The sequence below is a fragment of the Balaenoptera ricei genome, chromosome 6, assembly GCF_028023285.1.
Source record: "Balaenoptera ricei isolate mBalRic1 chromosome 6, mBalRic1.hap2, whole genome shotgun sequence".
Classification (NCBI taxonomy): Eukaryota; Metazoa; Chordata; class Mammalia; order Artiodactyla; family Balaenopteridae; genus Balaenoptera; species Balaenoptera ricei.
Genome location: NC_082644.1, coordinates 59,976,113 through 59,991,667, shown reverse-complemented (window position 1 = coordinate 59,991,667; position 15,555 = coordinate 59,976,113). Strand labels below are relative to the sequence as shown.

At 37.4% G+C, this 15,555-nt stretch overlaps 1 protein-coding gene across 17 annotated transcripts in view; it reads right to left on the bottom strand.

Moving 5' to 3' along the window:
• Positions 1 to 15,555, bottom strand: part of MPDZ (multiple PDZ domain crumbs cell polarity complex component) — a 362,584-nt gene that overhangs the window by 46,009 nt on the left and 301,020 nt on the right. For 12 of the 17 annotated variants that reach the window (XM_059924722.1, XM_059924725.1, XM_059924723.1 and 9 more), the window contains 4 exons: positions 11,759 to 11,957; positions 8,390 to 8,431; positions 5,707 to 5,811; positions 1,985 to 2,077 (listed from right to left, as the gene is read on the bottom strand). In XM_059924722.1, the coding sequence (XP_059780705.1) occupies positions 1,985 to 2,077; positions 5,707 to 5,811; positions 8,390 to 8,431; positions 11,759 to 11,957 (439 nt within the window). The remainder of the gene's footprint in view (positions 1 to 1,984; positions 2,078 to 5,706; positions 5,812 to 8,389; positions 8,432 to 11,758; positions 11,958 to 15,555) is intronic. The other 5 variants (XM_059924728.1, XM_059924729.1, XM_059924734.1 and 2 more) reach the window with 1 other exon arrangement.

Sequence of the window (15,555 nt, the reverse complement as noted above, 5' to 3'; positions counted from 1 at the left end):
GCTTCTCTGGTGGCGCAGTGGTTGAGAATCTGCCTGCCGATGCAGGGGACACGGGTTCGAGCCCTGGTCTGGGAGGATCCCACGTGCCGCGGAGCAACTGGGCCCGTGAGCCACAACTACTGAGCCTGCGCGTCTGGAGCCTGTGCTCCGCAACAAGAGAGGCCGCGATGGTGAGAGGCCCGCGCACCGCGATGAAGAGTGGCCCCCGCTCGCCGCAACTAGAGAAAGCCCTCGCACAGAAACGAAGACCCAACACAGCCAAAAATAAATAAATAAATTAATTAAAAAAAAAAAAAAAAGAGTAGCCCCTGCTCGCCACAACTGGAGAAAGCCCATGCACAGCAACAAAGACCCAACGCAGCCAAAAATGAATAAATAAACGTATTTAAAAAAAAAAAGTTATTACAAGATAATGGCTATAATTCCCTGTGCTATACAGTATATCCTTGTTGTCTATCTATTTTATACATAGTAGTTTATATCTCTTAATCTCTTACCCCTAATTTGTCCCTGCAGTCTTCCCTCTCCCCTTTGGTAACCACTAGTTTGTTTTCTATATCGGTTAGTCTGTTTCTGTTTTGCATATACATTTGTTTGTTTTATTTTTTAGATCCCACATATAAGTGATGTAATACAGTATTTGTCTTTCTCTATCTGATTTATTTCACTAGGCATAATATTCTCTAGGTCCATCCATGTTGCTGTAAATGGCAGAATTTCATTATTTTTATGGCTGAGTAGTAACATTCCACTGGGTGTATATATACATATATATAGATAGATATATAATTTCATCTAATATTTATAATTCTATCTAACTTACTTCTGCCTCTTTCTTCAAATAAACAAGGAACTTAATATCTTATAATATTTTTTCTGCCACAGATCTACCACTTATATTGTCAATGTGGGTAATAATGTAGAAAGACCTTAATTTCTCTAAGCAGTCTAAACAGTTTTTAAAAAATTCAAATCAAAAAGTCATTTTAGATGGCTGAAAATGCTTACTGTCTTTCGTGAAAGCAACATAAAAGGTTTCCTATACTTTGAACAGGATTTGACCTAGAGAATGTTTACATGTGATGGCTGTAGCCTCAAGCTCATTTGTAAGCAAGGAAACTCATCAAACTGTACTACACATCTGCAGAGTAGAAATTTTTCTCTCTCGAGAATTTTATTTATTCATTGTAGAATAAATATTAAGTATTTACTATGTAAAAGGCACCTTTGTGATGGTCACTTTTAGATCTGTTTAGAGAAAGTACCCAACAATTACTTATATTTTACACTTAATGCAAAATACCTTACATTTTTCTTTAATTACTTTGTGTGTCTCTATATCTTGCCTCCCCAAATGCATAATAGCTTCTTTAAAGGCAGTATTTATGCCTTACACTTCCCTGTTTTTCACAAAATCACCTGCCTCTCATCTGGGTCCATAATCAGGATTCAAAAAATTCCTATTAGACTGAATTTGATTCTACTCAGCGTGAACATGAAAATACACCATAGTAATACACAGTAGTATATCCGAGCAGATTTAGGGACGTCATCTTTTCTATTATATATAAGATTCGTTCTAGAAAAAGCATGTTTTAGAATAACTGCAGCCTATGATAAGACGTTTACACACACATTTTGAATATATATGCTTGAATATCTCGTTTCTACAAATGCTAGAAAAATTTCAAGTTAACATTTCGTGGTTTACCTAAGATCAACTCTACAAAAAATATTCCAACTACCTATGCTTAATTTTCTCTAGGTTATTTAGTCCCTACTATGTGTCAGATCCTCAAATACATGTTAGTTTTAACCCTGTGTGATACAAATTATCTTCTCCACTGTGCCCATGAAGAAATGGAGGGTAAGGAATATTAAACAACTTGCTCAAAGTCACAGTAGCAAGTTGCAATCCAGTACTTGAAACCACCCCTCCCTATTTTTAAACACCAAGTAGGTGGAAGACAGAAATAGTTCTTACCGCCTGGATTGATTCCAACTGCTGTATGTTGCATTTTGAAGTTCACTTTCTTCCCCCTCTCCTTCTTCTCGCTCTGGTAGCTCTGGAATGTCTCTGTTAAAGAGTTACACAGTGAGTACTCCCAAATCCTAGTAAAGCCATGCAAGGTTATCTTACATGTACTTTATTGTTGGTTTGGCTAAAAATGCAGAACTGCATTATATTTTCACCATACTTAACTAATAAGTAGATAATAATTTACATTAAGGGGAAAAATAAAACCTGTATTTTATTTTACATAAAATAAAAACCATACATTACAATCAATCTACTATAACTGAGTCTGGAGATATAGCAGAACACAAAGAATCTTGTCTAGTCTGTCTCTTTCCTAACGAAACATGGACGAAGAAAGGAAAGGCATGAAAATAAAGGGAAAATGCCAGAATTTTAAAGAAAACTATTCAACAAGTTATTTCTTAAATGCTTACCGTGCACAAGAAAGTAGAAGCACCATGTGGGTTATAAGCTTGCAAAGCCCTGATCGATCCCTGGCCTGAAAGAGCTTATCATCAAGTACACCAGGAATGTAGCATCTCTGCTTCCTCAGGATGGACCAATGCTTTCCCTTCAACTTTTGAAGACAGATGGAAAATGCTTATGGTCCGGCTCAGCCCATCCAAAGGAGCCAGACACAGAATTCTCCTTACAGGAAGCAATTTACAGTACGCTTGTGTTCAAGGTCAGTTTTCAATTTCTGTAGGAATTCAGATTTTGCCAAATGCCAGGCATACAGCAAAATGTGTCCAATCTGTTAACTGACTATAAATAAAACCGTAAAATAATAACCTTGTCAAGAAACATTTTGTTTTCCCAAAGGAACACTTTGCATCAATAAATGGCAAGGGCCATAGAGAATGGTTAAATCAATTATGGTGTGGCCTTACGCTGTTAGTAAAAAATGGATTTCTAAAGAAATATGCCCACATGTTCTTTTGAAAATAGAGAAGGCTTTAAAAACTCTAATTCAATAAATGTTTGCAGTTGATTTTTATAGAAATTGAAAAAAATCTCAAGACAGTATATGTTCAGATTATATCCATTCTCCCCTGACAGGAATACTGAATTTGATTCTACTCAGCATGAACATGAAAATACACCTTAGTGATACACAGTAGTATATCCGAGCAGATATAATTCTGTCAAATTACATCATCTTCAGACTTTGAGATCAGAAGTCATCTAATCCAATAATCAGACTGTGTTTGAATGTGTTTCCCAACATTTCTGCCAAACAATTTGTCCAGGCTCTCCCTGAACGTCTCATTCTTTCTCTGACCTGAATGCTAGATTTTTGTTTTTCATCTGTTAAAAGGAAATCCACCTGCCTGTGGTTCCTACCCATCGGTTGTGTGACTGAATTCCCCTTCTGTGTAAACTGAGGAAGGAGACTCTGAATGAGGCTGGGGTCCCCAGAGCCTAAGCCTGACAGTGGGACACGATGGTTGAGAATGGATCCAAAGAAGGATTTTCAAAACAATGTTAAGAAGCTGACTGAGACTAGTCTGAGTGAAGCTCAATCCGTTAAGATGCGAGGCAGATAAAAGGCCTAACCCTCTGGAAACACCACTGGAGAGAGTATGATAGAAAAAGCAGGTAAGGAACATAGACAGGAATGAGAACTTTGAAAGAGTACCTAAAATATTCAGTCCTTACCCCTAAAGCCCAAGCTGGGGGAGCTGCTCAGACACAAGCACACACATTACATCACACGCTCCTGCCTTTTGAGCTATAAGATGATGAATATCCTGAGTCTTCTGATACAAAAACCCCATTCCCTTCAAATGATTCTCCAATCTCGAATCATTTCACTAACCCAGATATGCTCCTGTAAATGTGCTGATTATTCTTTATCCATCTTAGGCTGGGGTTTACGGGCCTTGGGTCATGTGCTCCAAAGAGCAGAATGGACCGGTTCTTTTCCCCAGCACTCACTCAGCCAAGAATGAATTTTGCACTCGTGTTTGCTATTGAATATCAACAAAATTTCTGTCGACTATAATAACTAACTCTCTTTCATGTGCATTAAGGTGCCAGAAATTGGCACAAAGTCACACAGTGAAGGAGCAGAGGTGAGACTTGAATTGAGGCCACCTTATTACAAAACCTGAACTCTCCACCTCCATGCTATGCTGCCCCATATTTTTATACTGGGCTGGTGCAGTTCTTTTTTGGATCCAATGGTTAAGAACGTGGAGCCTGACTGCATGCATCTAACCTTGACTCTGCCACTTATTAGCCATGAAACTTGGGCAAGTAACTTAACCTCTCTGGTGCAGATTCCTCCTGTGTAGGACGAAGACCATTTTGTTTTGAGCACCCTTATATTAACAGCAAATATACTTTTTCTGCAGGGAAGCAGCTAGTCACAGCATTGTACAATTCAGGCCCTTCTCCTTTCTGTGCTGGGAGGGAAGCACAGTGTTGAAAGTGGCTCTTTCGCTCTAATAGTAAATTTTTGAGTGCTTTTAAGGCCTCGGAACTTAGTAAGAATACCATGTTATCTTGGCATATTCTTTAATTAAGCCATCTGAAATGATATTTCAGAGGACACTGCAATTACTGCTTTTACCATTTTAATAGGAAGTACCAGGTAGCTGTACTCAATTCATGTCATTAACCCCGAGATGGAAATTCTAGACAGGAGTATGGCTGAGTTTTGTACAGGGTGGAATGAATACTCCTTTTCCCATAAAATTCAAGAGGCCCTAAGGGCCGTGACATTCTTTGCTTTTATTAAACACATAACACACCTTTCCTTCCCTGACACTTTCTGGATAGCTGCAGCCATGTGCAATTTGTAGAGGAAAGAGCAATGTGATATCGTGACGCCTGCAAAGTCACTGCACACCAGGGTGCCCTGGGATGTTAGAACTTTAGTGAGCAAACCTCAGAATGTTTGCAAAGCCATTTTTCTCTACAGCATGCTTAAAGAGAAATCTGTTACTCAGTTTCTAATGTAATTGAAAAAACACAGGCCCACAGCTAGAAGTGTAAAGCGGTGCATTCTTCCCGGAAAAGCAGTAAGACGTTATTTCTCTCCCTGTGCTGAACTCAGCAGCAGCATCAAAACCTAGTTTCTGCCTTTCCTAATGGGGGGTGGGGGGGACTACTTTTCCTGTATTATTTAAAGGTTCTTAATACACTGCATATCAAAAGGCTTTAAAAAGCCATATACACCATTTCCTAACATGCATATATACAAAGACGTTCAACTCAACGTTCTCCAAAAGAGTAAAAACATAACTACTGAAAATGTTTTTGAATCTGTATGTACGTTAATAAAGATATAAATAAAATTTCTGAAAATGTTTGTTTATGAAAGAGGAAAAGTGATACAATACCATACAAATTGTACGTTCCAGGGAGTTAATGAAATCATACTCGTATCTGGGGTAAATTCCCAAAACTCAGTATGTTGAAAGTGCTATATTGAGTGGTACAACTAAAGATGTTTTAATTTCTTGATTTGATTTTTCACAGTTTTTTCCAAATTTTCCACAATATATGATCACTCCTTAAGTAATATGGGGGAAAGGGGTGAATATTTTTTAAAATCTTGAAAGAGAGAAAAGGAATTCAGTCTTTTTCATTTCTACTACTCTCTGACTCTGGATTCAAAACTCTTCTTTATAACCTGCTGTATCATTCATTCACTGTAGCAGATTTACAGTTTCACCTACCTGCCAGTGTAGGAAGAAAAAATATCCAGTGCCATTATTCCTCCAGATTGTTGTCCCAAACTTATTTTGAACTCTTCTAAATGTTCTGCAGGCACATAAGTAATTCTGGAACAAGACACAATCCATGAAAGCAAAGGGAAGCAAAGTTTTGCCTGTTAGGGGAATCTTCCAAAATATAAAATAAAATTATATTGTCCCTTCACCTCTACTTTTTCACACAACTCATTTGAATTGGCTTAACTCAGTAGAGAATCCAAACTTCAAAAGGATAAAGTATCCTACAGGCAAGAATAACAACAGAAATTAAAATTTTAAACACTGCTGATAGACTATGTGTTTACCAATAATCATATGGGGGAGGAAAACAGCATAATATCTATTTCCAGATGAGAAGACTAACAGGAATTTTTTGAAATTAAAGAGATCTATAAATCCTTAGAAAAATAATTGTCAATAATAACATTATTTTGTCCAAAGATTTTTGGGTTCCTTAGCAGAAACAAATTAGGTGAACTCTATTAAAACACTGGGTATACCAAATTACTTTATATTCTCCCATAATACACAATTAATTTTGGACATTAACAAGCATTATCAAAAATCATATCCTAGCTTTATTAAATTATTAACTCTCAAGTCTGAAGTTAAACCATTATAAGTTTATGGAAAGACTCTGTTACTAATTTGTAGCAACTTCTTATATGTTCATTTCGGTTTCAGAGAAAAGCCTACTGTGTACACTTGAATGGTCTCTTACTAATTCAACAAGTGCTGGCTGAATGCCTATCATGTGGAAGGCACAGAGTAAGATGCTTATTACAGCTATAATGCTTAGAAACTGACATCTGAAAATTTAAGTTTACTGCTGTCCTATCAGGCTACACAATTGATTGACTTGTTTAAGTAGTCTGTTCCGAGATCCTCAAATTAATGAATAGTAAGGCAAGACAAAGAATGCATTTGAAGTCGGTTCAGCATATTTGTGCAAAGAAACAAAAGTATGTATCAAAACTCAAAAAGACTATTAAAAAAGTCTTCACAAAAATCATTAAGACTATTAAACTGGCTAACCATAGCTTACCCATGAAGACAATAAGTAACAAAACCTTAGCACTAAAGGGCAAAGAAAAAGGATTGTCTTTCATGTTATAATAAAATAAGAATTATACCAATGGCATAATTTATTGAGTGAGGAAGATACATAATTTCAGACATACGGGTGATTTCCATAAAAAGCATTCACTCTGTGAGGTCGCTTAGGTTTAGAGTCAGAGGACACAGTTCTGCTGCTTCTCCGGAGTGTTCTGGTAGGGTAAATCACCACCAGTGAATCTCCATATCCTCAATCACAAAAAGGATGTCACTTTTTATGAGGCTATTGTAAGCCAAGAAGCACAATACAAACATAACACAGCGCTCTAACAGAGCGCCAGCCAGCCTGGCCACACCTGATCATTCTGTCATAAGCCGAAGACCCTTACGACACTTTGTGACACTTTTACCTCAAGGATCAAACTGAAGTAAAAAACACAGTTTCAGTGGATTTAGGACTAGGCTGGGTGAGAGAGTTGCATTTTAATTCTGGCGCTACTTTATGTATTCATCTATAAAAACACCTTCTCTATAGTGTTACAAAAGTATACTGAATAGCAAATTTGCATTTATCCCTTCAAAAATAATGAGTCAAAAATGTTTAACACATTAGGTTGGGGAAGAAGACTGACTGCCTTTACACAAAGAAAAATAAAACATAAAACCTGAAAAGCCTATTCAAGAAAACTGGTATTATTTCTGAAGGTTCAGTAAAGTTAAAACTCATATAAATAATACCTTAAGAAAAAAAGCCAGGAAGAGGTGAGGAGAAAAAGCTAGAACACAAGAGGCAAAATAAGAATAATCAGTTAAAAGTATTTAATTTTTTAATTGGTTTGAGAAGGAAAAGCTGTTTCTATCCCAAACACTGTTGAAAATGAATTCTCTATATTTATTCAAAGGTGTTTACCCTTTACCAAAAGGTGGGGGAGGAAGAGCTTTACAAATATTTTTCTGATATTTTAGAGCAGTGAGAAAGAGGAAAGAAAGCAGTTTTCGTAAATATTTAGCCCAACACAGACGGCAAGGCCATCAGAACAAGCATCCCACAATGCATTAGCCCATGCAGAACAATTATAATACATGCCTGGTCACACGGCCACACAAAACCTCCAGACACCAACCAAGAACACCAAACTACATTATGAACTGCATAAACACACTGAAACTGCTTATTTGAGAGTTGTATTAAAAATTCTTAAAGGCAAACTAACCTTAGGTTACACGTGGAGTGGAAGAAAAAGAATAGCATTAGTGATGCTGAAATGTGACACAGCTATTAACCCAGAGGTTGCGCCTGCATATGCAGACAGGATCACTCCCTGAAAAAAGAGCTGGAAAGCTTAGTAGTAGGAAAGTATGATCTTCAAATGAGTTCATAATCACCAGTACAATGTGAAAATGTAACCATCTCATAGCTGTTGGAAGTATGTTCTTACATAAAGAAGAAAAAAAAAAAAGCCAAAATGTATATACACTGAATCTCTATCTGGGTCTATCGCCACATTGGGATGCTGCAAAAGCATGAAGAGGTTTCACAGACAAGTTGTAACACGCAGCCATAATGAGCTTTTGAATCGCCAATACTCACACATAAAAGGGGGCTCGATCGTCAGCAGGTGCTGCAGAGAATCTAGAATGTGAAGCATACACCGCGGCATCTTTTTACAATGGTGTTAACAAATGTCAATGTCTTGTGCTGAATGTGAGATGCATACATATGTAGTTAAAAGTGGGTGCTCCCGGTTGTTTTTTCCCCTTCCCACCTCCCTCCTATCTACACCTCCCCCAGAAAAGCATCTGCTCTTTACTGGTGTCTATAGCACTGATTATTAACAAGCATAGAAAAATGTAACTGCAATCAATCTTTTATTCCTTGATCAGGAATTCATCCCACACTTTAGGTTAAGGCAGGTGAATTCTGATTCAGCTTGGTAATTATCTGGCAGATGTTACAAGCAGCTGCCGCTAAGTGCAAAACCCTGGCTATTATTACAGAAATATAAGCACTCCTGGCAAGGTGGAGTGGGAAGTGAGACAGAATGCATTCTGGTGAGGCTTCACATCTGGTTTTCCATAGAAAATAATGAAACCTGGAACTTACACTGGCTGTTCCTGAACTGTTGAAACTCAAATTATCTACCCAGGCACGCACGAACACGCATACACAAAGTTCCTAGTCATCTCTCGTAAGCGGCAAAAAAGAAGCCAGTGTGTTGTCTCAATAAGCAATGCTTTTCCTAAAACCAATCAGTTATGTAACTGAACAAATTAGAGTCCTTTTTTTTAAGTCCCTGCAATACATTCCTCCACCACCAGCCCAGATTAAGCTAGCTTCCTAACAAGAAATCAAGAGGAAGAGACATGGATGGAGCCTAGATTAAAGCAATGACCACAACACTTAACTGGCACTTAACATTATGGTTCCATGCAGAGTAATGGAAGGACGAGCCTTTCCATTTGGAAGGATTACCCACAGAGTTTTCAAGGTAATTTTAAACCTTTTGCTTCACGAAGGCAAGTGATAGGGAGGAGAAACGGCCAAAAACACTTCATGCAAAATGCATGGAACACAGTGCTCAGCCCTGGTCAATCTAAATGGCTGTTTTACCACTTGACACAATTTTTCTGAAAAAGAATTCTATGATTCTCATTTCTTTTTATCATTTACCCAATGAGTCAAAACTACAGCCATCCGAATCACAGCCTTAATAGGATACCTGAGGAGAAATCAATGTAATTTGTGGGTGTGTTTGTGAGTGTGTGTATGCACGCATGTGAGCATGTGAGAAAGAGACTGACTGACTGATTTCCAGAGGAGGGAAGGTTGTAGGATTTTTCTTATTTTCTCTTTTCAATGTAAGATACTACCTTACATTTTGCTTCCTGGAATCCTAAAGCAATTTTTTATGAAACTAGCTCTCTAGATACTCGTCACAGTCTTAATAAAGCTGCTGAATGCATAAGTGGGTAAATCCTGGTGCTAAATCAGAGGGTGGGAAAACAAACAACAAAACAAATCAAAACAAACACCTCCCCCCAAAAAAAAACACAAAACAGGAAAGGAGAAAAAGGCTTTGTAGCCTGAAAATGCACCTGACACCTTTTCTAGAGTTGACTAGGTACATGACTTACACTAAATCAATGTCACAATGATCTAATTTTTGGGCCACTTTTTAAGTTCTGCAGTACATTAGAACGGCGAGGTAAGGTTAAAACCAAGCACCAATTCTAGTGCTCAGTGCCAAAAAGTGGACAGGAGACCTGCATCAGGGCTCACGACATAAGACGTGCATTATCACACAATAAATCAAATGACCACTTACGAGGCCATCTGTATTTTATAGTACCTCAAAACTACATAAGCTAAAACCCCGGCAGTAAAGAGTCTCCATGTAGATCCTTATCATTCATCTTTGAAGCAAAATGAAGGGACACTAGCCTGCAAGTGGTGAGGAAAGCACTTAATGTTTCTCTTTTTATTTATTGTAGAGGCACTGACATTTTTAATGATCTTCACTTGTACTTGCATGATTAATAAGATAATTATGGAACCGTCACATGATCTGATGATCTGTTTCATTATAAAATAAAAGTCAAAAAGGCAGGCAAAAATATGAAAGCCCCTGAGTGAAATTCTGCCCTAAAAATAAAACTTCCTTTTTATAAGACAGCAGAATGCACTCTAAACAGCATATATTTTTCTGCTTTTTATTAACAGAAAAATGAGAAACAGGTTGTAAATACAGTTTTCTTACCTAAGCTCTACTGATATGTATTTTGCAGAAGAAGAATACAGAATGCAGTCAGTAAGATAATATTAATACAAAAAAGTCTCCCATACTAGTATTCATCACATCAATTTAAAGTAAACAATCTTTCCTTGAACTCTTATTTTACTATTTTATCCCTTATATGCAAATATTCAATTATTAATGCTAGAGAAAAAAAGGAACGCTTTTACATTGTTGAGGTGTGCCAATAAAGTTATGAACTGATTTTTATGCTGACTCAAGAAATGTCTAGTGACTTAAAAAACAAACCACATATATGACATGCTTTTAGTACATTATGGGATGATGAGACATTTAAACACTTCCTGACAAAATAGCCTATATGACCTACCGTCAGACTGTATCAACATTTTGGTGAATTCTCTTATATCATGAGGCAGTTCAACAAAGGATAAATTATGGGTCAGACTGACACTGTTCTATATGATCTTTACCATGCCTGGCCCTTAAAGAACTGGCTGACTTGGAGGATTCATACAGATCATTAGGTAGCGCACAATTTGCTCTACTGAGGCCAATCCAAACTTCTTTGTAAGTTCCTAAGAGTGGACTGTCCTGCTCTATGAAAGAGATTTCATATCTCTTACATCTAAGATTTTTGCAGAAATCACTGGAGAATTAAAAATAAAAATAGAAGGCAACACTGTTTTGAAGTATAGCTGTCCCTAGGTATCTGCAGGGGATTGGTTCCAGGTGCCCCCATGGACACCAAAATCCATGGATGCTCAAGTCCCTTACATATAAAATGGCAGAATACAGTTGGCCCTCTATACCCACGGTTCAGTCAACCTCAGATGGAAATTTTGATCCAAGGTTGGCTGCCCCTGAGGATGTAAAACCCAGAGAGAGCCAACTGTGTATTTACTGAAAAAGATCCGTGTATATTTGGACCTGTGCAGTTCAAACCTGTGTTGTTCAAGGGTCAACTGTATTTCAGTATTGTTAGTATTAAGAAGTTACTGATTGTAGATATAGTGTCCTAAAGACTACAATCAATACAATCAATAACTTCTCAGGAATAGTCAAATTCTTCAGTGATTTATATTAAATAAATATATAATAATTTTTGTATATCAAACAGAAGTATGTACTGAGAAAAAAATTCTGATTAATGAATTGAAATTCCTGAATTTCCCAAGCCAAAATAGGACCCAAATGATACTTACTTTATGTCTGGCCCAATGAGAGAATGTCTTCTCAACATGGCTCGTGCCTGGGTATTCGTTAAACTGATAGTAGATTCTTCATTAATAGACAAGATGCAGTCCCCAACAGCAATCCGACCATCTCGACTAATGGCACCTCCATGAATAATGCTTCGAACAATCATCCCCAAGCCATCTTTATTAGCACTTACTGTCATTCCTATGGTAAAGGAGGGATACACATTAAATGCATGACTTTCATGGTCTCCCAAGGCAATAGAAACAAAAGCAAAAATAAACAAATAGGACCTAATCAAATTTATAAGCTTTTGCACAGCAAAGGAAACCATAAACAAAACTAAAACACAACCTACGGACTGGGAGAAAATATTTGCAAATGATGCGATCGACAAGGGCTTTATTTCCAAAATATACAAACAGCTCATACAACTCAATAACAAACAAACAAACCACCCCATCAAAAAATGGGCAGAAGACGTAAATAGACACTTCTCCAAAGACATACAGATGGCCAACAGGCACATGAAAAGATGCTCATCAACATCACTAATTATTAGAGAAATGCAAATCAAAACTACAATGAGGTACCACTTCACACCGGTCACAGAATGGCCATCATTAAAAAGTCTACAGATAACAAATGCTGGAGAGGGTGTGGAGAAAAGGAAACCCTCCTACACCGTTGGTGGGAATGTAAATTGGTACAGCCACTATGGAAAACAGTATGGAGGTTCCTCAAGAAGCAAAAATAGAATTGCCGTATGATCCAGCAATACCACTCCTGGGCATATATCCGGAAAAAGAACTATAATTCAAAAAGATACATACACCCCATTTAAAATACACAGCGGCACCATTTACAATAGCCAAGACATGAAAACAACCTAAATATCCATTGACAGATGAATGGACAAAGATGTGGTGTGTATACACACACACACACACACACACACACACACACACACACTGGAATATTACTCACACATAAAAAAGAACAAAATAATGCCAATTACAGCAACATGGGTGGACCTAGAGCCTATCATACTAAGTGAAGTAAGTCAGACAAAGAAAGACAAATACACCATATGATATCACTTACATGTGGAGTCTAATATATGACAAACTTATTTATAAAACAGAAACAGACTCACAGGGAGAACAGACTTGTGGTTGCCAAGGGAGAGGCGGGGTAGGGGAGGGATGGATTGGGAGTTTGGGATTAGCAAATGTAACCTATTGTATATACGTATAACCGAATCACTTTGCTGCACACCAGAAACTAACACAACACTGTAATCAACTATACTTCAATAAAATTAATTTTTTTTTATAAAGCATGACTTTCAAATTCATTTTAATTGAATTTAATAATCCCTGTGGATTCATAGATAAAAGAATAGGAGTAACTTTTTCAGCAGTAAAAAAAAAACAATCAAAAGGAAAGCATTTAGAAATGTTTGTGATATTATACCTAAAGACACTCCATGTTAAATACATTAGAGATGAAACAGGGTCTACACTGTGGAGTGAATGTAGCTTAGGCTATGTGATGTGTCGCCACTTACACAGAAAGCTCTCTCAGGGAGAACATTTTAACAGTATCAAATCAATTTTATAATAATAGTTCAACTCTTACATACATGAAAGAATGAAGAGCAGGACTATAAATGGAAAATAAGTTCTCTAAGAAACTCTCTGATATTACCTGATTTCTAGATCATTTGTTCATTTGGTGTATATTTACTATATGTTTACTATGTGCTAAGTACTATGCTGGTAGCTTGATATAAAAAAGCATAACAGAATTCCTAACATCAAGAAGCTTGTATTCAAGTCTTATCCACAGTGCCTATCACAGTGCCTGAACATACAGTAGTCAGTTGAATTAAACTGATGTGAACATTAATCTATTACCACTTTATTTCCAAATATGAACTTCAATGAGCTCCAGATTTGGATATTTGTTTGCCCTCTTGACATGGTCCCTGAATGATTCATAGGAAATACAACCCCAGTAAGTATAAAATTGAATTCCCTAGTCTCCATCTCCCCTTATTTCTCTATCTGTCCTCCCCTTTTTGGTAATGGTACCACCATACTGCTCTCCATTACTCAAAGCAGAAATGTTGGAGTTGTTCTGGATTCCTACCTCTCTCTCTCACTCCCTGTATTTAATCCATCACCAAGTTCCACCATTTCTATCCCCAAAACTTATCTTGAATTCATTCACCTTTCTCCACATCCACACTAAACCTAGACCAAGCCAGCACTTCTCCTGCCTCATTTTTTGAACCAGCCTCATTACTGGGCTCCTGGCTTCCAAAGTTGTCCCTGCCAATGCATTCTTCTCATAGCAGACAGAGCAACCATTCAAAAAAGACAGATCACATCACATCACTCCCTTTGCTAACAATCCTTTAACAGTTTCCTATTGTGCAAATATACAACCTATCTACACGGCCCTGTCTATATGGAGCTCCTGGCCTGGCCCTCCCGACATGCACCCTTCCTTTGGGCTATGCCCTCCTTGCCCCACCCCCCCCCCACCGTGTTCCAGCAACATGGCCTTGTTTCAGAAATATACCTAGTCTCCCTTTTCAGAGCCTTTGCCTGACACCCCCTTTCTGCAGCTCTTGCACAGCTAACAACTTCTCATTCTTCAATATCAATTCCTCAGAAAAATATTCTCAACAAACCCATCTGAATTAATGCTCCCTTCTCCCCCTACCCTCACTCTATTCCTTCAAAAATATAAGACCTATAGAAATTTAAAACTTTACATAAAATAATATAAATTCACTTAAAACCAAGTACTAAAAGTTCCTTCCAAAACAAGATTATATAATTAAACAATATAAGGAGAGCTATAACTCTCTTATTAAAACTTTGAGAGAAGTCAATAATCCGTTTTTAGTTTTTTATAATTTTTTAAAAGAAAGAAATTCTCTCTGAATATTAACTTTAACTATACCAAATTAGACATGATATTTCAAATATTTTTTAAACAATGATCCTGACTACAATACGTCTCCAGCCTGATAACTTCATGCCTCGATTTGGGCCATCCAGGCTCCTAGTTACCATTTTCTGATAGGAATGAACCATTAATCAAATGTAGTTAAAAGATTCTGTTGAGATTCACACAAACGATTTTTAAGTGCATTGTTATTAAGGAGCTTACCATAAACCAAAAAACAAGTTTAGACGCTGCTTCATCCAAGGTGGGTTTCATACGAGCAAAGAGGCTGGCTCTGAAATGTTTCCATAGGTCCTCTGGTTTGCCCTGATGCTGCCATCTTTCCCACCAACACCCACCAGACAACTGTACTATAGTAAAATCAAAACGTATGACTACAAAACACAACTTAACTCAGTGGCCCATCCTGGGTATCTAAGCCATCATCTTGTTCTCATTGGCACCATGCAATCTGCAATAGAGCAAGCCACAGACATGCGACAAGTCTTCACGAGCTATGGTCAACATGACCTCTAAATTAATTCTTAACAGCATATTTAACTCATGACTCTACCAGTTATTAAGGCTGTCAGGTCATGTCAACCACATAAACAAAGAGGTTGACATCAGTTAGCTCAGCTTATACTTTCCTTTCATTAAATGATCATCTTCGGGCTTCAATAACTTCGAGGTAATATCCACTGACTAGATTTTGGCTGTAACTCATAAGATCTCTCAATTTTTTCCTAAAAGAGGTATAGTAGGATAGCCCAAACCAAGTACTGTAGAACCAAAAAACTGGTTCCAAATTTGAGTTCCAGCACTTCTAATCAGTGTGGCT